A 26,085-nucleotide genomic window follows, 5' to 3' on the forward strand; every position below is an offset into this window, starting at 1 on the left:
GCAATGTGCACCCCACGGACGAAATAACCCTTTTTCTTGCAAAACCATGCTTTGACTGGCAAAGTTCCAGTGTGCAACTTAAAAAAGAACGTTTCAGCCGTTGCCGGCACCTTCATTCTCTTCACCCTCTTCAGTACATTCCTGCCAGGGCCTCCCCTATATATGGCCCTAGATGGGGTCCGGAAGAAGAACGTCGCAAAAATCTTTGTACAACTTTTTTCTTTTGCACATTTAATATATATTCTTTTGAAAACCTTGCAGAAAGAAATCGCACACTTTGAACAATTTCTCTAAAGTAACCAAAAATACCTCCCGTGTAACATTCGGTTCGCACAACAAAATCTGGCTGTGCACGTCCAAGCCTAATTTGGCAGACAGTGAACAAAAATGAATCATGAACGTCACGCAGGAACAGAAATCTGCTGACAATCTGCTGCAAAAAAAAGATGCCCTAACCCCACGCCGCCATCCTTGTTTTGTGTGGGCTTCAAGATGGGAAAGATGCAGCCGCGCGACACCGCCAAGCCACAGGAAGCCGGGAAATATTTCTGCATATTATGTTACGACCGCATTTATAATGGAACATGTTTCGAAGTGTACAGGCCATTGCTGCCGGTATAAAAGTTACAACTTCTTGACCATCGGATCATGCTGCCCGCTTTCACGACTTGCAACTAATGTTCTCGATGCCTATGCGCACTATTGTGCACTGGAACCATTTTAACATGTGGAATCTCACAGCGCACGCAAATTTAGAGGCGCCGGCTCTTCGGTCCTGCTCTGCTACCCTGGGCGTAATTGTCGCTGAACACAGAGCTGCAGCACAAACCTTGAAGGAAAAACGTGCGAAGAAGCTTGAAATCTGACAAGCGCAGCAGGGGGGACCCTATATTGCTGATAACTAAATCTTATTTGTGTGTAAACATTTCGGGAAGCGTTGCGATGATCGAGGGCTCGGTTGGTTTATACGCAGTGCAAGCCGGAGCGCAAAAGCTTCAGAAACACGTAAAATATTATGCATTACAAGCGCTCTGCTTTTTTTTTTTGTTCCTTTACGGGCCTATCGCTCGGTAAATTACTCTCTTCGTCGTTTTATTTATTTCAGCTGTGGCCGTCATTTATTGTGAGCCGATGGTCGATTGCGAGTACCCTGTTGCCATGGTGGCCCCTGAGGGATGCTCGAGGCCGCTGGCCGCTTCGGCTCGCTAGCAATCACGGAGTCTCCACTTACGTCATAGTGTGCGTCACTCTACCTGAATACGTAGTCGGAGGAAACAGTTTGAATTCGACCGGCGGGAACAAGAAAAAAACCTCAACTTCTTTCGTAATATCTCAGCAAATATTCGATTTTTTTGGTGCTGGATATGCGGCGTCAGTATCACCAAACGTAGTTTATTATATTTTCATAGCATTTTTGGGTATCTTTAGTCTACCGTTAATCTGTTCAAATTCGCGCATGATGGTCACCTGATTTTTCTGTAATTGTTTTATTGTTTCCATTAAGGCCTCGAATTCGGATGGTCCGGGAGGGCCCGGGTTAAGCTTGACATCACCAGAAATCAACAGCATGAGGTCACACAGTGCTGCGAGCATTTGAGCGCCGCAACATGCACGAAACAATCCTCGCCATTTCAAGCTGTCGGGCACGACACCGCTATCAAGCAGCGGTTACTACTATAATATATCATCATCATCATCATCATCATCAGCCTGACTATACCCACTGCAGGGCAAAGGCCTCTCCCGTATTTCTCCAAATAACCCGGTTCTGTGCTAGCTGCATCTACTTGACCTCTGCGAACTTTTTAACCTAATCCGACCACCTAACTTTCTGCCGCCCCCTGCTACGCTTTTCTTCCCTTGGAATCCAGTTTGTTACCCAAAGCGACCATCGGTTATCCTCTCTTCGCACTACATGTCCTGCCCATGCCCATTTCGTCTTCTTAATTTCCACTAGAATGTCGGTAACTTGAGTTATTTCTCTGACCTACTCGGCACGCTTCCTATCTCTCAATGTTACCCCTACCATTTTTCGTTCCGTAGCCCTCTGCGTTGTCCTCAACTTAAGTAGAACTCTCTTGGTTAGCCTCCACGTTTCAGCCCCATAGGTGAGTACAGGCAAGATGCAGCTGTTGTATACTTTCCTCTTGAGCGATACCGGTAAGCTGCTAGTCATAATCTGCGAGTGCTTGCCAAATGCGCTCCATCCCAATCATATTCTTCTTGTTATTTTCTTTTCATGGTTCGCAGATAATATTCTTTAAAAGGGCTCAAATAACTCAAATAACTAACCTGTGACGTCAGAAGAGCGTTCAATATAGTTCGCTGAGTGGTGTCGTGCCCCGTCTAGCTTGCATCGGTGGTCGGTGTAAGTAGATAGCACTCGTCAGGTTCCATGATTGGTAACGTAATTGATGAACGTTGCCAGGTGTGGATAGGATCCGTGCGTCAAGTTTGGGATGTGGTGCCGGGGCACACGATCGGGTGCTGTCGAAGGAATCCAGTGTAAAAGTTCGGGAGCAGAAACGAAGCAGGCAGGCGCAGTTAGGTTCCAGAAGGGCATGTGGTGACAAGCAGCCAGCATAACAGCGCCTAAAACGTCAGCAGAGGGCTCAACATGGTTCGCTCAAGTACGACATAATCGACTGGCGTTCTAGAGACGCCAAAGTGATTCTCAGCCTGGACTTGACAAAGGCTTTTGATAAAGTTGAACATGAAGCGATCCTCCACGGTCTCCAAGAAATTGGAGTATGTGCCCGAACATACAAGTACATCAAGGACTTTTTTGTCAAACGGAACTGCCTTCATAAGTTTCAAGACATTCAGTCCCCACAGTGAGTTAGGCAGCAGGGGGACGCCGCAGGGCTCGGTTCTCTCCCCGTTAGTTTTCAACGTGACGATGAGTGGCCTCCCAGAAGCTCTGAGCAGCATACAGGGGCAAAATGTCCGTATTTATGCAGATGACATCAATCTCTGGAATAACCAGGGTAGTGATACGAGCATTGGGAAGCGCCTGCAGGCGGCAGCGGACACTGTCGTAGAGTACGCTGCCAGTGGGGGTCTTACATGCTCGCCGCAAAAATTGGAATTATTCATCGATAACCTGAAGTCACTCCGATGCAAGCGCAGCTGGGAATTTGACATTAAAGTAGAAGGGAAACCAGTTCCAAAGGTAGATCAAATGAGAATCTTAGTAGTATTCATTGAGGAGAATGGATATAATGATGGAACAATAAAAAAGCTACAGGGATTCGCCACGCAAGCTATTGACATATTTAGAAGGATCGGGTTGAAAGGACAAGGCCTGAAGGAAAGAAGCTTGCTTAAACTAACCCAAGCTTACGTGATAAGTCGCGGGAGCTATTTCATACCGTTCTTAACCATCAGGTCGGAGGAGAAGAAGAGATTAGGCTCTCTCATTCGACGGTGCATAAAGAGGGCCCTATGCTTACCAATTACCACATCCACAGAGAAGCTCCTTTCTATGGGAGTGCACAATAGCTGGGACGAAATAGCGGAGGCTGTCAGAGTTTCGCAGCTGGAAAGATTAAGTCGAACGACCACGGGCAGAACTATACTCGAAATACTAGGCCTGCAGACAGATAGGGGACTACGAGAAAATCGAGTATCCCACTGGACTACCGAGAAAATCTAATAATTTCTCCCTCACTCCTAACATGCATCCCAAATTCAACACAGGGAGGAGGGAGAAGAGAGCAGAAGCACCAATCAGACGCTTCGATTCGATGAACAGCAAGTCGTTTGCGTACATGAGGCGGCAAGTGGCAAAACGGGGGCGGCGGTCGCCTCGGTGGCCGACAGCCGAGGTGCCCCGGTATCAGCCGCCACCATTAGAAGCTTTAACGCCGAAACGGCTGAAGGAGTTGCAATAGCGCTCGCTTCCGTCGGAACGCAAGCCAAGTTTATAATCAGCGATAGCAAAACAGCTATTTGGAATTTTGGAAAGGGTTGGGTCTCGCCGGAAGCGGCAAGTATTCTGGGCAGTAGACGACTAAACAGGGAAATTCGCCAAATTTGGACCCCTGCACACACGTCCGTTCCTCGACCCATGAGTTAGCCCGAGCTCTACTTCCGGGTCACTGTGGAGCCGCCCGACTGCCGGAACATGGACGAGCGTCTGCAAAATTATACGAAGATTCCTTAAAATTACAGGTTAAGCAGGAGACTGCGGCCACCACTGGATAAAAGTCTAAACTATAGTGATGCAGTCGCATGGCAGCGCCTGTAAGCTGGGAACTTTGTAAATCCGGTCTGGGCATATTATGTCCTGATGGACGCTAGAAAAAACGATAAATCACTGTGGGGAGACAAGGACCCTCGACCATATAATCTGGGAATGTGGTAGCTCCCCAGGGGCTAAAACAAATATAAATTGTAGAGAAGCCTGGGAAGCCCTGCTGCTGAGCGAGGTCCCTGCTCCACAGCAACAAGCCATCCGCCTGGTGGAAGAAGCCGCGAAGAGCCAAAACCTCTTTGCCTGCTTCTGATCGCGGAGGTCTCGGTTCCTATCCCTTAGGCCTGCGTGCTGCGGGCAGGGATTGGGGGCCTCCTTATCTGGTGGAAAAATAAAAATCACATCGCTGAGTGGTGTCCTGATGTTAGTTGGGGCTGCGTGAAAGTTACGTTACAGGTATCCCAGCTTTGTTATTATTATGCTCAATGTGCGCATTCCTGCTAAGGTTAGACGTAATATGAATTGCCAGGTATTTATATGTTGTAACTAGTTCAAGTAGCACGCCGTTTAGAGCATATAAGATAACATCACTACTGACACTAGAAATGCGCACAAGTTTGCACTTGTCAGCATTCAACTTCGTATTCCAAGTTTTACACCATGACAATATTGCGGTAAAGTCACTTTGAATCATGTGCTGGTCCCTACCATTTGTTATTTCCCGAAAAAGAACGCAATCATCAGCAAAAACTTGGACAAAAGAAGAAAGATTACTGGGTTGGTAAACATGAGGAATAGCAGGGGCCCCAAGACGATGCCTTTGGGTACGCTGGAAAGAACAGGGTCGAATTAACTTCGCTGACGGCAACGAATTGCTGACGGTGAGTAAGAAAAACTTCGAGCAATATAAGGCTATAAGTATCTAATCCTATCGTGCGCAGCTTGGCTAACAAAATATGAAGAGAAACTTTATTAAATGGCTTTGCGAAATCAAGGAAAATAAAGTCTGCGATAGAGCGACGGTCCTAAATTGCGTGAAGTTTCTGTGTGAATAAGAGTAGCTGTGTTTTGCAAGAATAGGACTTTCTGAAACCGTGTGAGAGAGATGAAAAAGCGAGTTAGATTCAAGGTAAGTGATATCATGTGAAAAGAGTATGTGCTCGAAGATTTTGCATAGAATGCTGGTAATAGATATGGGTCGGTAGTTAAAAGGCGAGTGTTTATTACCAGATTTATACACAGGATCCACTTTACCTATCTTTCAGTCGCCCGGTATTTCACCATTGCCCAATGATTGCTGAAATATTTTAGTTAGGGCAAGGGATGAGTATATTTAGTACTTTTCAGGAATTTAGCAGTTATGCAGTAAATACCTGCAGCGAGGATGCCTTAAGGCTGTCAATTATTTTAACAATACCGTGAGGATAGATAACTGCAGGATACATTGGGAGGTAGTTGTAATGAGGCATTTCAGGCAAATCCGTAGACTCAGTACTTGAAAGGAAGTGGAAAATACATCATTCAGCACATTTGCACAGTCAATCAGATACAGGTTCGTCACTCAAGTTCGTTAATACTAAACTAGACGTTTCCGAGGGGTTAATGGCGCTTCAAACATTCTCGGATTATTAAGCAACATATCCGGTAGTGTGACGTTCAGATAATTGGTTTTAGCGTTCTTGACAGCAGAATTATAAATGTCAGCCGCAGTGCGATAACGGGTCCAGTGATGTTCAGTGTGAGATTCTTTACCTGATCGGAAGAAACGTTTCTTACGGTTAGATAAGCGTTTAAGATGTGCATTATACCAAGGTGCATACAGATGATAAGATATAACGCGAGTGGTTATGAAACGGTTGGTGAGATCTAATATTTGTTCTTGAATGAGAGCCAGTTTGTGTTCACCGATCGCGTGTCGAATTCGTCGAAAAACGTTTGTAGGAAAGTACCTAATTCATGATTAATTTTGTGGAAATCAGCGCGATGATACATGTGTATTGTTCTAGTGTGACCAGTAGCTTTTGTATAGAAATTTTCACTGAAATGTTTAGCAAAGAGTGATCGCCTAATTGGGACATGTGGGTACTTTCTGAACACAGTTCTGGGCTTGTTGTTAGTACGAGGTCGAATGTACTTGCTGTATATTGCAGTAACTCTTGTAGGCTGAGTAACGATCTGAGTAAGGGTAAACAGCGCGAGCATGAGTTAGTGAATTCCCTACATTGTGTCGAATATGAGAAAGGTTGCACCAATGACCAATCGATGCTCGGAAAGTTGAAATCGCCCAGTAGAAAGATTGAGGACGAAGGGTGACGCGTTATGACAACATTAATGGCATCATGAAGCTCGGCAACAAATGTTCGGCGGTCGATAGCATGCGCCTAGGATTACTCGGCGGTAACCTCGTAGAAGAGATACCCATATCATTTCTATGCTTAATGTTATGTGAACGGATTACGGCTCAATATTTTTACTAACTGCTATAAGTACGCCACTGCCTTGCCTATCCTTTCTGTCACATCGATAAAAGTGGAAATGATTTGAAAAATCGAATATTTCACAGTCACGTATGTACTCGTGTAGACTAGTTTCAGTTAGAACGATAATGTCTGCGCAGCACGCACTTATGGCAGAGGAGAGTTCTGTACGTCTTTTAATGACACTTTGTATGTTAGGAATAAAACTGATATTTCAGCTACGCTTAGACAACGACCACTAATCCTTGGTAAGCGTTAGTTAGATTTGACAGGACTAGATGAAGCGGGAGGAGATGAACGCACGTGTAGGGTTCTCGGCTGGGTGCGTTCTGTGGCAATCTGAATTGTATTATCGCTGACAGGGATCATGTAGGATCTGTTATTCACGACTAACTTATTTTATTATTTTAAAAGATGGGGAGCCGGGCAGTGATTTGGCAAAGCCACCCAATTTCGTGCGTGCTTGACACGTAGCAAACGAATAATCTTTAGCCACTCGAATATCATCTTCTTTTATGTAAGAGTGGAAGCGTGGGCGAGTTGGTGATGGTTCGATTGGTGCATAGCGCTAAAGAGACAAGGACACAGCGAGACACACAGGACGGGCGCCCGTCCTGTGTGTCTCGCTGTGTCCTTGTCTCTTTAGCGCTATGCACCAATCGTTCTTTTATGTCCTGTTATTATTTCAGGATTTTTACTCTTGTTTTGAAGCTGCTGAATTTCGCAATCAGGGGACGATATTCAGAACTAGAATACCTTCCTAATCGATGAGCGCGATCAATATCGTTAGGTGAGAGTTCGCTGCCAGCGTATTTGGACGCCCCATTTAAAAGCTTTTTTTCGTTTCATCCCATTTTTTTTGTTCGCGGTCACCAACGATGCCATGAAACATTGAGTTCTTTCTTCGGCTCTGGTTCTCTAATTCCCGAATTCGCGCCTGCAGCAGTTGAGTTTGTTCCCGGAGATCCAGAGTGGTGCTTTCAAAATCCTGTTTTACTTCATCTATCGCTTCAAGCGAGCGTTCAACTGTCATAAGCCTGGCATTCATACTGGCGAGGGCAAAATCAATTGTCCACGCCTTATCTCTCATGGTTTTCTTCATTTCTTCGTTACTGGCTCAAAGCGCGACTGACTGTGCCTACAATTCGTTTAAGATACGGAGCATTTCCATATTTTGTTCCGATTGTGTTAATATAACATTAGCTGCATGGCTGTCCCCTTCGCTTGTGGTGTCTTTGGTTGGTTCGTCGGCGATAATTTTGGTACGCGTATGAAAAGGACCTGGATTAACTTCCACATCTCCCGACAATAGCCGAAGAAGACGGCACACGCTTTCAAACTGTCGGCTGCGCGAGGCCGATGTTCGCCTCGTTGCCAGTATCGGCTTGGAAGCCTCTAGAAAAAAGCGCAGTGCATACATTATCTTTCGCGGCATAGACAGCGCACTCGGTCGCACGCACCTTTAAGTTCATCACGTCGCACTGGCACTTACTATAATCCTTCTCGAGCAGCAACATGCGTCGAAACATCTCGCCCGGCACGTCAAACGGTCTTCGTACACCATCCTTCGCCGATGGTCACGTAGAGGCACCGCCGCTACCGCCTCACGAGAATGCCAGCCGTCGCATAGATCGCCGCCATTTTTCCTTTGTGAGCGATCAGAACGAACGCTCACAATCAGCCCGTGGCTAACGTCAAGTGAGCGGGAGCTGTTCATAATTCGGAGTCTGATTTCGTTCACTAAAATCCAGGTTGGGAGCCGCACAATCGTGGCGTACGAATGCGCCAGACACACGATGCACCACGCAGCAGAGTAGGCGACGAAACACAAGAGAGGCACCTGATGAATAACCTGATGAATACCTGATGAATAAACAGCGCCAACAGTCTGTAGCGCTGTTTATTCATCATGTCACCCGTACCAACTTGTCCAGATGTCTCTACTATCACACAATACACATAAACAAGCACAATGCCTCAGGGCCAGACACGTGATATTTTTGGTTTGTTGGGTTTAACGTCCAAAGGCGGCTAAACTTTTCGCCCAAATCCTTTCGCCTCCATCGAAAAGCGGTCGCCGAGGCCGGGATCTTATTCCAGCATCTTTGGGTGCAGTAGGGCACAGTAGCCGAGCGCCCTACTACTGCACCACCACGGCGGGATACATGACATTTTTGTATTTCGCGGGCTTTCTTTTGAGCGTGGAAAAAATGATACACGTGAAGCTTTCTTTAGCGGATATTAATGCAATGGGGGTTGCAGAAGGGGCTCTCCAACTTTGCACATTACATTTGTTGTCTAAATTCAATATTCAGTAAATTAGAAACAATATATTAATTAATATTTAGTCAACTGCAAAAAAAAAACAACCCTGTGGTGCGCCAGATGGCTGGAAGCTGTATACAAGTGGGTTTTCTAGCCTAAATCAATTGTTTTATTTTTAACTCTTGGCTAAAGTTAGCTTGGACACCCTGTAGATATGTCGTTCCTGTGTTCTCTGAAACAAGGTTGATAGTTGAGCGCGTTTTTCCGCGTCGTCATGTAGTTTGTTGCCCTTTCTGCCAACGTCGTTCGGGAGAGCTGCTTCCCTTTGGGAGAGCTGGAAAAGACCGGAGTTTTGCTTTTCATGACAGCTGCGGGTACAGCTGCCGGTTGGCGGGTGCATTGATCGTGCATGCGCTCGCATTCGAAGCACAGCAGGGAGACGCATCGCTTGTTCTGGGCTCCATTCGCACGTAAGCCGCTCCTCACATCCTAAGGCACAACGCGTATAGACGACACAACGAGCGTATTGTCGTCGAATATTTCGCGCTGCTGACTTACGTCAGGCCGCGGTAACGTCTAGGTGAGTGCGGGCCGTGTTGAGGCCGTGTACGCCGGTACTGGAGTTTTTTGTCCAGCAATGCTACCAACTGGCCCAAAAGCTCGTTTTACTCAAGTTCTGTACGGGATATGTTGTCAGGCACAACCGAAACTGATTTACATTAACGTAGATTTCAATTACGTTGTAATTAATGTAGTGGGTTGCCGATGTTAATCCGTACCTAATTTATTTTAATTACCACTCACTTCAGTGCAGTGAATTATTTCTCTAGTGCAGTCTTCTGGCAATGTAGTTTAATACTTCGGCCAGTAATTTCGGATAATTACACTCCAAATTACTTTATATTGATACGCGCTGCTTCTATGAGGGTCCTCTAGAATTCTCGTGTAAAGGGGAAGCGAGGCAAGACTGCGTCGCCAAGCCAGCCACGCGCACAGACAAGCATGCAGCTTAGATCCCAGGACCGCCTTGCCTTGTTATATTGAACAAGTTGATCTGGTTCCTCCTACTAACGTGGCCACTGGCGGGTTTCGACAGTGCGTCTGTCGGGTCGCGGGCCAGGTATCCGTTAAAAATCGAGTCAGGTATCCGTTTATGCCTATTGCTTCAGTAATTACTTGGTGAATCCACCACATGGCTCTGCCGGAAATGTTGGGTTAACTGAAATCACAAAATTACTGCAAAAAAATTGATATAATACTTGAGGTCGCACCTTAGAAAATAAGGGCTGATAGGTGGATCCACTTTCTTCTCAATACGGTCTACAACATGCGAGCGCTGCGTATTGCCGTTCCCCGAAACTGCAACAACAGAAGTGCCAGGTGCGTCGACTCAAAAATAAAACACAACCTTATGTTTTTTTGGTGCATTAAGCACAGTACGGAAACTGAAATGCAATATTATAAAATTGTTTTCTGAAATAAAATTGCTGTAAAGAGCGTAATACATCAGTGGCGTCTGTCGCGCCATCTTTGCGACGTTGAATAAGTTAACTTGAAATATTGCCGCCGCGCAAATCCGTAAAAAAAAGAGTTTAAAGAATGTTAAAAGGCGATTGTTGCTGAGAGCTGTCTCTGAACGCAACCTAAAGGTAACATACACTCACTGAAGACACCAATTTATTACGGTGAAAGTAATTGTATAGTGTAACCATTCTCATACCGTCACATCCTAGCTGCGTTCGTGGGTTTCGCTGTTGTTAAGAACACAAACATGAAATTATGAAATTTAAAGGGGAACATAAACTAGGAAATATGGTTGCAATTTATTTGAATGTTGTGAATGGAAAAAATAAAAACTTGTAGTTACAGAAATCGAACACGATGTCTTACAATCAGGTACGTGGCGTTACTTCATTGCGCCACAGAAGCGATGGGAAGTGCGGTCTTTAAATGCGCTCTTTTTCCTTTTCATTCAACGTACTAAAGATGGCGCTACGGACGCTGCTGGCACGATCAGAGGATTAGCGCGAAAAAATGTAATCCAGGAATCTATTTTAATGCCGATGCATTTTAATTTGTGCACTGCAATGTATACTCAAAAAACATTAGCTTTATTGACTTCCTTCATGTTGTGTTTTATTTTTTAGTGACGCCACCCGGCACTTCCGTTGCTGCAGGTATCAGAGAATGGCAATACGCGCCAGCGCTCCTTTGTTTCCAGTGAGCAAAAGTGGCAATGTAGTTTGAAAGACGTTAGTTCTCGTGGGTTTAGTACGGATACAAAAGCTGGATGACAAGAAAGGCGTTTGGCTGAACGGAAAATTGCGTTCTTGGTTGCTTGGTCGTTTTTTTCTTGTTAGATGAGAATAAACGATGGAATAACCGTATTGATTGTGAAAGCGCAAAAAACGCAGGGGCAATACCAAAAGCCAGACACACGAGCGCTTACTTCTAACTGATTTCATTTCATGCGAGCAGCAGAGTTTTGTAGTCAAGAAAGAGATAGTAGGAGCTGGCGATTATTGTGCGAGTCATCCGTTTATCATATTGTCAAGAAAGAGATGGTGTATCTTGCATCTTTTAAATGGGCAGCTCGATAAGGTTTCCCGTCACTCTGAGGTTTTAGCTTCGCATGCGCCTGTGACTTCAAGTGTATAAAATTGTGTTTCTCGTATGCAGGAAAATCAGTTGGAAGTAAACGGCCGTGTGTTTGTCTTTTGCTGTTGTCCGTGTTTTTTATGCCTTTCACGATCAACGTTGCCAACCGCACAGTAGGCAAGCGCCGTAACCACTGGACCACCCCGGCGGGGCTATTGGGACATACCGGTCGATGAGTCCTCTGTGACTTAATCGTTCTAATTTCCTTGCACTGTTCCGTTATCAAATGTGTCTAAAAAAGTATAATGAAATTAGAAAGTTCATTGTTAATGACTTGAATGTTTGCTTTACTATCATTTTGAATAGGCTCTGTTGTTCTTACATTTTCTGTGGGAAGATTGATTATTTAAAAATAAAGAGACAAGTGGTCACTTAAATAAGTCTGAAGCAGGTATGGTCGAGGTATTAATAATAAATCCAAGGTATTGGCGGTGTGGCGCGGTTTCTGGTTGGTTGCTGGGTTGACAACCTGAACTAGAGAGCGTAGCAAAACAAAGGTCGGAAAGCTCGTTAACTTCGTAATAGGATGGAAGAAAAACTCATTGATGAGAAAACCGCTCTGTGCTGGGAGGATTCAAAGCCCTCCAGAAGGAATAAAGACGCCCTCGGAGGATGTTTTGCAAACGAAATCGAAGATATCATGACCCTCTGTAATGAATGTAGAGGGAGGGGAGAGTAGCCTCACAAAATGAAACTTCCAGGTTAGATTGAAGTGCAATATGACGAGAAAATACCTGGAGAAATCGCTAGCAAAACGCCTCTACCCAGACGATGTGCGTGGTCATGGCAGTGACCGGGAGGCGTCGTAAACTTTTCTTTGTCAGTTGGTCGAGAATGAAGCCAAATCTCATCTCATTGATGTGGGAGTTGCATGTACATCGATAATAGAATGCAGCACGTCACGAGTGTTAAGTATGGTCCTAACATATGCGTAAAATATAGATCCACACGCATTAGTGCAAAAATGGTCACGCACCATCGTGGATGCGATATATTTAATGGGACTGCCATGCCTTCATCATTTGTTATTGGTTCACTACTTGCCTGTCTTACAGCGTTCAGACGGTCTTCTTTGACAGTCTATATTTCTTCTTGTTAACGACTAGTTCCTCCTACATCAACTGAAATTTGGGCAGGCCGGAAAAACTTCTGGCAAACTCAATGAGCTTAGCGAGATTGTAGCGCAGAGCAAGACAGGACACAAGAAGTAACGTTCAACATGAGCCGCTAACTTCCAACAAATTTTATTTCACACATGCAGCACATTTATACGCCAAAGACATGACATCACGTGGGCTAACAGTATCTTTGCCTGAGAACCGAGAGTTCCGTATTACATAAAAAAATAGAGATGTTAACACATATCTCTCCGGATGCATTTATCCTTTCTGCTTGAAATATTATTCGTGAGTTCATGTTAATACTTCTTGGTAGTACAGCAGTTTGCTCAAAATATTTCTTGCACGTTCTCGACTTGCATGAAAGAATGTGGTCCGACAAGTGTACTCTCTTTCTCGTTCTTGATTTTAAGTGCATGTTTGATTAATCGCTCACTTAGGCACCTCCCTCTCTGTCCGATGTAACAGCCCCTACAAGGTAAAGGTACCTTATAACAACACCTTTATTGCAAATTCGTTCCAGCTTATCTTTGCAGCTTGTATGTTGTAAATTACAATTTTGTACCACAGGAGATTCATGGATTAAAAAAAAGGACAAATTCATCACTTTTTTATCGAAACGTCCAATCTTTAAGAAACAAAATAAAATTAAATTCATGCTTTGCTGAAAGTCTTTGGAATGTGTTTCACTTTGCTCATGCTTACCAGGAGTGCAAACTGCTGGGCTAATTGGGTCATATTGCATAAAAAGAGAACCAGCGAATACAGACGCAAGACAAGAACAAAGAAGGCACACACCACAACGCTGGACTTTAAACTGATTTACTAAGATGAAGAATTACTCCTTTTAAAATAACTTCCTGCCTGCGCACACACCCTACAGACAATACACTTTGCGCACCACATGGTGAAATGGCTACTGTAATGATAAAAACTTGCACTCCTTTTCGGTGATAATCACGGACGGATCACTGACGCATTTCTGCTTATTCTTTCTGATCAGGAAAGCTTCCAATAGCTCACGCTCACGTTTGGATTTCCCCCGACCGATAATGCTGGCAGTGTGAAAACTAGGAGAATATTTGCAGTCCTTGACATGCAAAGCTAAATTGCTGCCTGTGCCACTGCCCAAAGTTGTGCGATGTTGCCTTGGGCGCTCGTTCAAGCTTGCTCCGGTTTGGCCAATGTAGATTATCCCGCATGACAACGGGATTGAATACACCACGCCCACTGCGCATGTGGTGAACATAGTCTGGTGTTTCGTCTTGCAAACACCAGTTCTGCGCAGGTCAGCAGAGATTTGGGCGCACAAACCGGACAATTTGCAGGGAGCAGAAAATGCCATAGTGACACCAAATTTTTTAGCACCTTTTTCCAGACCATGTGAAGTCTTGTGGAAGTAAGGAATGACTTCCAACTTTCTTGATTCCACTTCTACTGGCCTGGCAGCCTTCGAAGATAACTTCAGTTTTCCTTAAGGATTCCCCCACTGCCAGCAAAACCGAGGGAGGAAACCCAGAACATTGTAGCCGTTCAACCTGCTCCGCCAGACATTGCTGCATCACATGGGGGCAACTCTTCTTTAAGGCATATAAAAAACACAAAACACTAACTTAGAATGGGCCTAATAATGCATACTTCTTGGCGGCTTCCTGACCGGGCCAGGACCTTGGCGAGCCACTCGTGTGAGTCGGTATTATGACTGCCAGTAAGAGGCCTATATTACATGAAGGCTGCCACCATGAGCCGCTGCCCAGGAGGACATATTTTAACTACGATTACTTCACTGAACCCATTACTTAAATCAGGATTTTGTAATTCGGTTGCTTTACATTCGTTTCTGATAAGAAGAGCAGCTTGACCCTGTGCAGGTTGGTTTCCTTTGTTCTGGTGAAGTATGGTAGGCTGCTCAAAGGTACGGTCACCCCGAATAGTGCAAGGCCCTCTTGTTTCTTTCAAAAGGATGACCAGAGGCCTCAATTTTCTCACTTGTTCTCTTAAGGTAGGTCCAGTCTGTGGGAAACTTCTGCAGTTCTATTGTAGACATATTGGTCTCATTCTTATTGCGCCTCTACGGGCTTACGTCTTTTAGGCTCATCGTTTTGGTGCTGGGTACTTTTATGCAACCCTATAAAAATTATTCAATCTGTCAATCTGAGTCTGTATCGCGTTGGTTATACCTTGTAACTCGTCCCGCAGGCTCTTTTATAGACGCTGTGTCTTGTTGTGTCGCTCTTGCCTCATGATGCTCAGCATTTGCGCATACGCCGAGTTTTGCGCGGTGCCTTCGTCGTCTGCTGAGTTTTTGGCGTTTGAGTCAGTGGTGTTTCGGTGTGTTGGGGCTGTATGAAGTTTTCAGTTGTTTTACTACTGGACGACCGTACGGGCCGGCTCTTCGAACGCATGCGTTGCATCCGCCCAGTGGGCGAGACTGAAGCACGTTGGCGCTGGGCTTGAGATGCACGAACGTCTTGTTCCAATGGTAGCCTTGCAAGGACTTTCTCCAGCATTTATCGAAGTTGCTGATTTTCTTTTCGCAACTCTTCCAGTTGTTAGTACACAGGGGGCAGCGCAGTTTCCGTCGACGAGTTCTGTCACGTCTTGTCTGCCCACGTAACTTCTCTCTTAACTGTATCCCTACCGAGTGTAACCGCAGGAACGCGAAGTGATTGCTCCACAGATAGACTAGATGTTAAATGACGGTGTCACACAGCCATCGAGGAGCCCCTGTGCTTCACCTGTAGTTCTCGTCAAGAAGAAATACGGAAGTTTAAGGTTCTGTGTGCACTACCGCAAGCTCAATCTGGTCAAACAAAGACGTCTACCAACTGCCACGCTTTAATGACTCATTAGAGCGGCATTGCCACGCGCGGTACTTTTCATCGCTTGATCTTCTTAAGAGCGGTTACTGGCAGACCGAAATTGATGAACGTGATCGCGAGAAGACGGCATTTGTCAAGCCCGATAGACTTTAGGAATTCAAGGTCCTACTTTCGGATTGTGTTACATTGTGATTGTGCTCGGAGGTCCTACCTTTCGGAGCGACATTTCGGCGAATGATGGACGCAGTTTCATCTGGTTTTAAATGGCAGACGTGTCTAGTCTACCTGGACGACGCTGTTGTGATTTCGTGAACATTCGAGAACCATCTGTAAAGTCTCTCCACTGTGCTACGGGCTATCAAATCTACCGGCCTCACGTTAAAACCCCAACAGTGACACTTTGGTTATGAAGAGCTCCTGTTCTTGGGCCACGTCGTCAGCCATCGAGGTGTACGACCCGATCCCGCTAAAACTGAAGGTGTCACCAAATTCCCTACTCCGTCCGACAAGAAGACAATTCGCCGTTTCTTGGGCCTCTGCGCCTGTTACCGCGGGTTTAATGAAAACGTTTCGCGCATTGCCGCTCCGTTGACAGGTCTCACCCGAGATGTCACCTTCACTTGGACAGACGAAGAACAAAAGGCATTCGACGAGTTACGGCACCGCTCGCAGGCAACACCTGTGGTTCCCCATTTCGATGCGCGTGCCGAGACTCTGGTCCACACTGATGCCAGCAACGTGGGTCTCGGTGCTGTACTCTTCCAGTGGCAAGACGGTGCCGAGCGAGTTATCGCATACGCCAGCCGGACTTCGTTCCGTCCCGAATCGACCTATTCCACCACCGAAAAAGAATGTATGGCTGTTGTATGGGCGGTGATGAAATTTCGTCCCTATCTTTATGACCGGCACTTTCAGGTCGTGAGTGACCACCACTCTCTTGGCTGGTTAATGAGCTTACGAGATCCCTCCGGACACCTTACACGATGGAGGTTACGGCTACAGAAGTTCGACATTACCATCGTGTATAAGTCTGGACGTCAGCATAAGGACGCCGACTGCTTGTCCCGTTCACCTGTTTAGGCTGCGCGTGAAGAGAAGAATCAGACTTCCCCTTATCGCAGCCGTCAACGCACTCACTGTTTCGCCGTAGCAACATGATAACCGAGCTCTCGCACCACTCATTGATATTCTGGAAATGCGTAATACAGAAAATCCCCGTCTTTTCGACAGAGCGCCGTCATCGTTTTGCATGCAAAGCTGTGTGATACAAAATCAACTTCGCTCCGACGGGAAGAGATTATCTGCTCGGCGTGCCACAGTCTCATCCCAACGAAATCTTGCAGGCATGTCATGACGAGCCCACCGTGGGTCACTCGGAGTGTGCTCGAACTCTGGCCCGAATTAAGAAGAGTTGTTACTGGTCAAATCTTGCTGCCATAATGCGACATTATGTACGAACGTGCCGTGATTGCCAGCGACGGAAAACCCCGCCTGCAAAACCGCCTGGTTTACTGCATCCTGTTCAACTGCCAAGATACCCATTTGAACAAGCTGGCATGATTCTGTTGGGCCATTTTCCAAATTATGATTAGGGCAAGAGGTGGATAATTGTCGCTACATATTACCTCACGCCTTACGCTGAAACAAAGACCCTCCAGTGCGGCCCGGCAATCGAGGCAGCGAAATTTTTCATAGAAAGCATCGTCCTGAGGCATGGTGCCCCTACAGTTATAATGAAGGACCTAAGCAATGATTTCACTGCCAAGCTACTGGAATCTGTCATGCAGCTGAGCGGCACTACCCATCCAAGGTAAACCGTCTATCATCCACAGAATAATGGCTTGAGATAACGTCTGAAGAAGACTCTCGCCGACATGATGTCCTTATACGTGTATGTTGAACATCGGTTTTGGGATGACGTCCTGCCGTACGTCACATTTCCGTACAACACGGCGCAGCAGGAAACACAAATGACACCGTTCTCCCTATTGTGTGGCCGCGAAGTTTCGACAATACTGGAAGCCATGTTTCCCCATGACGGCCTTGACCTCAAAGTTGGCACCGAGGAGTTTACTCAGCGCGCAGAAGAAGCGCGACAGCTGGCGAGGGCCCGCATCCTGAACCAGCAAGGCCGAGACGCCCAGCGTTATAATCACCGCCACCGTGCAATGACTTTCGAACCGGACCCCAGAGTGTGGCTCTAGACTCCTATTCGACATTGTGGACTATCCCAGAAACTTCTGAAACAGTACTTCGGCCCATATGAACTGCTCCGTCAGCTTAGTAACGTCACAGACGAAGTGCTTCCGGATGGCTTTTCTACTACTCGTCGCCAGCAGAAACCCGAGGTTGTTCACGTCGTGCGCATGAAGCCATACTTTTAGCGAGACCTACCCTAGAGGATTAGCACACCACCTTATCGCATGATTCTTGCTTGCTTTATTTTTTTCTGCTTTCGCATTCATCCGGTCGACGTTTTTTCAGAGAGGGGGGTAATGTAGCGTGTGCAACAGCAGCCGCTGGGAGGCTGCTCATCGCGAGTCTCATGCGCTGACTTGAAGAAGTGGCCCCGTGACGTTCGATTAGGAGAGGCTGAAGTTTGGTGCTGACCGTATCTCGGTGCTCTGGACCTGCTTTGCTGTGCCTGTTGGACCAACCCCCATTAAAACCAACCTTCTGGGTATGGACCTAAACGGCTACGTGACAATATGTAGATATAAACGCAACAAGATCTTCTAACCTCCATACAACATCAGGAGTGCCCCAAGGAGGTATTCTTGGACCTTCACTGTTTTTATTTTATAGAAATTGTCGTCAAGAGCTCGAGTGATATTCAGGATTTGTCATTTGCGGAGGACGCTACCTTCTTTGTCACAGGTACCTCCGAAACCGACGTTGAACGCAAACCTAGTCATGCACTAAATCAAATGCACTCGAGGGCAGATGCAAACACTGCACATAAATTCAACAAAAACACACATTCCGTTATACCTTCAGAAGTTATCTACACCTCTGAAAACACTATTGAATAGCCAACAAACAGAGTTTCTTAGTTTTGTAAGAACGCTGGGAATTATCTTTTCAACCATTATAACTTGGAATGCTCACATAGAACACATCTGTTCGAAAGGTTTCTTAGCTCTAGGTATACTGGCGGGCTTTCGACATTTTTCTATTAAGGGCAAAAATGTTGCTCTGCGACGCGTTAGTACAGACTTATATTCGATACTGCAGCTTGGTTCGGGGCAGAACAGGTGTAACAAATCTTCATAAATTCTATTCGCTGCAGAAAAAATTGCTGAGGTTTTATAATCATCATCAGCCTGATTATACTCACTGCAGGGCGAAGGCCTCTCCCATATTTCTCCCTTCAACCCAGTTCTGTGCTAGCTGCATCCACTTGACCCCTGCGAACTTCTTTACCTCATCCGCCCACCTAACTTTCTGCCGCCCCCTGCTACGCTTTTCTTCCCTTGGAATCCAGTTTGTTACCCTCAGCGACCATCGGTTATCCTCTCTTCGCACTGCATGTCCTGCCCATGTCCGTTTCTTCTTTTTAATTTCCACTAGAATGTTGATAACTTGAGTTATTTCTCTGACCCACTCTGCACGCTTCCTATTTCTTAATGTTACCCCTACCATTTTTCGTTCCATAGCCCTCAGGGTTGTCCTCAAATTAGAACTCTCTTGGTTAGCCTCCACGTTTCATCCCCTTAGGTGAGTAAAGGTAAGATGCAACTGTTGTATACTTTCCTCTTGAGCGATACCGGTAAGCTGCTAGTCATAATCTGCGAGTGCTTGCCAAATGCGCTCCATCCCAGCTGAGGTTTAGCTTTAGTTAAACCCGGAAGGTTGCGTAAGCAATCAGCCCGTTCTTCCGGAGTCTCTTCTGCACGCCATTTTCCTCATCACGCTTTAACCTCCTGGCAGCCTCTCGCAATCGCTCCTTTTCAAGTCTCCCGCTCTTCAGCAATATCCTCGGCTCGCCGCTTTTGCTTGGTCGCATTACGTCGCTCTTGGCTACTCTCTGTACACATTGATATGTGCTCTTCACTCTGTAAGGCAGATAGAAGATTCCATTCGGTATCATCACCAGCCGTCGACGATTCGGTCTCGAGAAAATCACGACGCGCTCGTCTAGCAGCGCCTTGAGCGCGCCGTTTGGCAAGGCGTTGTCCGCGTTCTTCACCCGTCTCTTAGCCCGTTGTTGCTTCGTGGCTGCAGCTAGCCGACATAACGTCTCTTTCTGTTTATCTCAATGCATGTCAAATGGTCGGGCAAAGCGAGCGATCACGCATTTTTTATACTTAGTTTCCACCTCCTCTCCACATTCCGAAACATCTGGCAAGAGCACAGCGCCTCCCCCTCAGCGATGCCAGCGCATCCACTCGGCAGCGGCGCAGCTGTAGCTGCGGCGCGGCGTGGCTACCGACCGGGTTTACCCGACGGCTTGAAGAGGGGCCCCATCTGCGGTCGCTCTAACGGTCAAACGTGGCTACCGGCCGGGTTTACGCGACGGGCTGAAATCTGCCCGGTCTATAGCGAATGTGCCATATCTTTTCCGCGCAAAAAATATATTTATAAAATATGATATCCTTGCAATATTTGCAGTATAATTTTTCAACTAGGCTTCTATTATGCTATAAATACCATTCACAACAACGTCATAAACCCTTAACTGCACTTGGACAATTCAGCGAAAACATCAGCTGCCGTAACATGAGACGCAGTGAAAATTGGATCTCACCAACACAGAGAACATAGTCTATGAACCAGTCTTTAACGCCGTTTTGCTAAACAAAATAAGCCAGACAATTTTGATATTACCAACAATTCAAAACACCAAATCCTGCCACTTCAAATACTGCCGTGAAAATTTCTGTATGTGAAAGAAGCAGACATGAAATTCCTTCTTTATGTTATGTGACACCGATACTGTGAATATTCTAGTTGCTTTTGCTATGTGTTTTTTTTTTTCTTGCGTAGTTTCTTCCATGTGTGTTCGCGCTTAAGTGTGGCTCTGTAGTGTGAAACGTTGACCCTCGCCTCCTTTCTGTACTGCCGCTATCTCAAGGAGTCGGGACCTTTAGTCACGCTGTTACCACAGCTTTTAGTCTCGACTCGTATACTTTGTATGAAAGGAAGACACTTGAACTTATTGATATGGCAATACTATTGACGCAATGTCATCGTCATCATCAGTCGGATTATACCCACTGCAGGGCGAAGGCCTCTCTTATATTCCTCCAACTAATCCTGTCCTGTGCTAGCTGCATCCAATTACCCCTGCGAAATTAACCTCGTCCGCTCACCTAAATTCCTGTCTTCTGCGGTGCTTTCCTTTCCTTGGAATCCAATTTGTTATCCTAAGCAACTATCTGTTATCCTCTCCTCCCAATATATTGTTACGAGGCACGTCGAGATGTTAGGAAGCGATGGTACGTCGTAGCCGCAACAGTTCACCGTCAGGGACACACTCACAGGAGAACCAAACGTAGCTGCAGCGTCGTCTTTCTCCACTAGCTCAGCACTTCCTCATCGTCTCTTTCACTGCGTACCGTAACAATACCCCCCCCCCCCCCCGCGGAAGAAGCACAGTCCCGGTGCGTAGGCTACACAGGTGAGCGCGAGATATAAGGTTTGAGACGGGCGACATGCACGACTTCTGGATGATGGTTTGCAGGAGAGGGGCGGTTCACAGGGATAGTCTCGTACGTCACGTCGGTAACTTGCCGCAACACCTGGTAAGGTCCCACGTAGCGGGGCCGAAGTTCCTCGCACATGCCTACACGTCGAGCAGGGAGCCAGAGGAGTACGAGGGAGCCAGGAGGGTAGCAGGCGTCACGGTGCTGGAGATCGTAACGGTGCTTTTGAGAACGCTGGGACGCACGAAGCCGCTCTCGAGCAATATGACGGGCGGCATCAGCGCGGGCGATGGCATCAGAAGCGTAACTGCAGGAGGAATAGTCAAGAGGCAGTAAGGTGTCGAAGGGAAGTAGAGGGTCGCGGCCGAAGAGTAGATAAAAGGGAGAGTATCCGGCGGTATCATGCCGTGAGGAGTTATAAGCGAATGTTATGAAAGGTAAAGAGATGTCCCAGTCATGGTGACGGTCAGAAACATACATTGATATCATATCGGTCAGGGTACAATTAAGGCGCTCAGTAAGACCGTTCGTTTGTGGATGGTAGGCCGTTGTGAAGTTGTGTCGCGTAGCGCATGAGCGCAGAAGGTCATTAACAACTTTACAAAGGAAGTAGCGACCGCGATCGGTGAGCAGTTGACGAGGAGCACCATGAAGCAAGATGACGTCATGCAAAAGAAAGTCTGCAACGTCGGAGGCACAGCTGGTGGGGATTGCTCTGGTTATGGCATACCGGGTGGCGTAATCGGTCGCTACGGCAATCCATTTGTTCCCTGAAGTGGATGTGGGAAATGCCCCAAGCAGGTCGAGACCAACTCGAGAAAAGGGCTCAGTTGTAACTGCGAGTGGTTGCAGGAGCCCACTAGGGTGAAGAGACGGGGTCCTCCTGCGCTGGCACAGCTCACAGGCGGCGACGTAGCGACGAACAGAGCGGTAGAGGCCAGGCCAGTAGAATCGCCGTCGAACATTGTCGTATGTGCGGGACACTCCTAGGTACCCTGCTGTAGGAGCATCATGAAGGTGCGCAAGAACAGCAGAGCGTAGATGTTTTGGGACAACAAGCAAAAGGTCTACACCATCTGGGCGCATATTGCGTCGGTATAATGTGTTATTAAGCAGCACAAACATACTGATGGTCGGATCGGTGCTGTCGTTTGCACAGGTGATCAATAATGGGGTGCAGGGAAAGATCACGACTCTGTTCGACGCCGATGTGGAGAAAGTTCGAAATGGACAAAACGCAGTCGTCAGCAGGAAGTTCAGGAGGGTCAACGGGGTGGCGGGACAAGCAGTCGGTGTCTTGATGTAGGCGGCCTGACTTCTACACAACAGTAAACGTGCATTCTCGTAATCGCGAGGCCCAGCGACCTAAGCGGCCAGTGGGGTCCTTAAGTGATGACAACCAACACAAGGCGTGATGGTCCGTCACTACGCTCAAGGGCCGCCCAAACAAATAAGGGCGGAATTTGGTCAACGCCCAAACAAGTGCGAGGCATTCGCGCTCCGTAATGGAATAATTGCACTCGGACTGAGATAGAAGGCATCTGGCATAGGCATAGGCTGGTGGAGGTGCTGTCCTACCCAGCACCTCCACCAAGATGTTACGAGGCACGTCGAGATGTTAGGAGGCGATGGTACGTCGTAGCCGCAACAGTTCACCGTCAGGGACACACTCACAGGAGAACCAGACGTAGCTGCAGCGTCGTCTTTCTCCACTAGCTCAACACTTCGTCATCGTCTCTTTCAGTGCGTACCCTAACAATATGCCCCGCCCATGCCCAATTCTTCTTCTTGGCTTCCACTAGAATGTCATAACTCCAGTTATTTCTTTGACCTACTCTGCACGCTTCCCAACGCTTAACATTGCACCTACCATTTTAATTCCATAGCCCTCTGCGTTTCCCTCCCCTTAAGTAGAACCCTTTTCGTTAGCCTCCACGTTTCAGCCCCATAGGTGAGTACAGGTGAGGTGCAACTGTTCTGCACTGCAACTGTGACGAAAAGATAGTGACGAAGCGAGTAGCCACGTTGTCAAGCTCTCCGGGTGGTCTGACGCCGCCGCTTCCGTCAACATAGCAAGCCGTCAGCGCACACCATCTTACCTTACGCCGACGGCGCGAAAATGAAGAACTAGTAAGGTAAAGGAAAGTTAAAGCGCTTAAACAGGTTGCCGAGAATAGGCATTGTGCATGTCCTAATGAGCAGAAAATACCATCCTTCATTTCTTATCGCCGTAATCACGAACAAAAAGTGTCATTGCGCCATTGCAGTATGCTGACATGTGCACGTCATATTTTTATATTTTTTAAAAACCTCTAATAAAGGAATTCCATACCCGTATTATTAACAAGTATGAATGATCCCATTCAGTTCAAAACCGTCCTGATGAGGCTAAGTAATGTATTGGTGTTCATTAACTGATTTATTATGGTGCCACATCACAATATTGTTCATCAAATATATAATGTAGTTTTAAGAAATTTGTTAACCATAAATTTTACCTGTATTATACATGGGGTTCTTTTTCACTGTTGTGAAATTTTCTTCCCGTATGCAGTGTACTCTGTTCCCAGGAGATAAACGAATCAAAGAGAGAAAAGAGAAAAAGAAGCAATGAAGTAGACGTTGGCGTAAAGGAAGTGAGGAGGGGAGCTGGGGGGCAGTTCATTGGTATCTCGCAGAATCCAGTTAGAGAAAGTCTAATTTAGGGAGGGAATAAAGTAACGAGCGAACTAGGATCCAAACGAATGTGCATGGAGAGGACAATTATATGAGCGCGCATATTGATGCGCTAACCAGAGGTAAACTAATGAACAAACGAGATGAACAATGAATGCTCAATGCTTTGTTGTCCACGAACCTCCGCCGACGCTTATTTCTATAGCAAGTTAAAATTGCGCGCAATAAATTCTTCGCTTCTACTTCTTAAATTATTTTGGCATGCATGACGAAACTGATTCACTAAACTTCGCTAAATATTGGCCCTAGACAAAAGCAACGTAGAAAATGTAGTTTCCTCTTATCGGCCACAGTTTACCAGAAAATGGCCCTAAAAAAGCGCGTATGGAAAAGCATTGCCGCCCACTGCGCCACAGGCCGCTGAGCAAGCTGCCATCTCGCAGGGCTTAGACAAGCAAGTGGGCTTTATCTGACAGCGGCGCGGCCCGCTGTGTTCCCACCTATATATCTTATATCGAGCGCAAAGGCAATGGCAACCTCTTCAGCCTCGTCAACCAAGCTCGTCCTGGTCGAGCAGCTTATTCCAGGGTTTCGTTCATCATCTGTTACTACAGCAACCATAACATGCCTGTCCTCATACTCGGCAACGTCCACATAGACCACGTCCTATTTTTCTTGATATATCTTCTGCCGCGTTTCCGACCTTTCTTCTTTCCTGGTAATGCTCTTTATGCATGTTCCGTTGAAGCGGGAGGATTTTTAGTCGTTTCCTGACTTCCGTCGGAACATCCACTTCTGGTCCCCTTGGCTTCCATATCGAATGTATAGACGCAGCAGTATGCTTCTTCCCATCCGGGTCTTTTTCAGTCTTTTGTATTGGGAGATTTGGTTGGCCTCTGTCACTTCTGCCAGCATGTTAAGGCGAAAGACGTTAATGCCACATACTCACGCTTGCGTCCGGCATTCTGTACCAATATTGTGACCTAGCCACGCCGAGTACGTGAGGCGAGGAGGTGGAGGAAAATTTTTATTTAATGCAAATTAAACAGACACTCCCACGGGAGCGCCTAAGTCCAGGAGACCTCTGACCGTTCCCTCTAGCTTGGCCTGCTCTACCAGCTGTAGCTAATCTGCGGATTGCGTGGCCAGAAGGGCGTCCTTCCAGGGCTAGGGGTGGGGCTTTGGATGGCAGGAACGCGAATGGGATGGGGCATTTCCATACGTAATAGTAGAGAGTGGGTGGGGTGGCTTCGTAAGTGGTGCAGTACCATTCAAAAACCGTGGGGTGAAAGATGTGGGAAAATTGAAAACAGCTCTCAGTTCTCTTTGCCTAGCGTCATGCCAGCGTGGTTGCCATAGAGACCACCGCCGCTAGTTAGTAGTGAATAATAACCGATAATTTTAGTTAGTGGTAGTTATAGTGACAGTGGTGATGACAATGAAAGAGCTGACTCTACCTATGACGTCATCAGACAGGACATCATTGTGACGTCACACCCAGCCAAGTGTAATAACAAGAAATGACGTCATGGTGACGTCACGTCTGGTCATGACGTCATTCACGCATTGCATACGAAGCTGACCCCGCCCAACGTCCGATCCAGGTATCCTTGCTGCATCTTACATCTGGCGCTTCCTCGAGCACAGCACCAAACAGCATTCAGAAGGCGCAGTAAAGCAAGAATCAGCGGTGTTTCAAAGGGAGAAACATAGGAGAAAGTGTAAGAAGAGAGGGAGACAAAGGCTTTCGCCTCGTCGCATTTTAGGGGTCCAAAGTGCCCTCTAAGAACTTTTGTGCACCCCGGCCTTATCAGCCAGGTGGTAAACCTACTTATGGTGTGACCAAAGGCTGTTTTTATGCTCTTTATTCTTGCTTCAATCTTAGCCCTCTCGCTTTGGCCAGGTGTAAGTACGGGAAAGCGTAGGCGACGCTGCTGATGAGAAAAGCATGTAGGGTTCTTAAGAGGTGGGCTTCTCTCATGCCCAACTTGCGATTAGCTATGCGTCTGATTAGACGTATCTTTTGAGTGCAGCCTTCAAGGTTCCTTATAGCTTCTCCGTGACGACCGTTTTCCTGGAACCACATACCTAGGATCCTGATCTTGTCCACTCTGAGAATTGGTACTTCGTCTGCCTTTAGTTTGGTTCTTTGTGTTCTTTGTCGAATGAGCTGCGAGGTGGCTGGTACACCACCAGCATCTCGGACTTTTAGAGGCAGCAGTTGACACC

The 26,085-nt window shown here is 46.7% G+C and overlaps 1 protein-coding gene across 2 annotated transcripts in view; it reads left to right on the forward strand.

Annotated features, from left to right (window-relative positions):
• LOC146172046 (uncharacterized) overlaps positions 1-26,085 on the forward strand; it is a 277,444-nt gene that overhangs the window by 15,887 nt on the left and 235,472 nt on the right. The window contains exon 1 of one of the 2 annotated variants that reach the window (XM_084586120.1): positions 9,316-9,407. The exons of the other annotated variant lie outside the window; for it this stretch is intronic. Within the exon in view, the coding sequence (XP_084442246.1) occupies positions 9,347-9,407 (61 nt within the window). The 5' untranslated portion in view covers positions 9,316-9,346. Of the gene's footprint in view, positions 1-9,315; positions 9,408-26,085 lie in introns of those variants that run through there. 2 annotated transcript variants of the gene reach the window in all.

Source organism: Amblyomma maculatum, unplaced genomic scaffold (genome assembly GCF_055883805.1).
Source record: "Amblyomma maculatum isolate TAMU_Amacu unplaced genomic scaffold, ASM5588380v1 scaffold_15, whole genome shotgun sequence".
NCBI lineage: Eukaryota > Metazoa > Arthropoda > Arachnida > Ixodida > Ixodidae > Amblyomma > Amblyomma maculatum.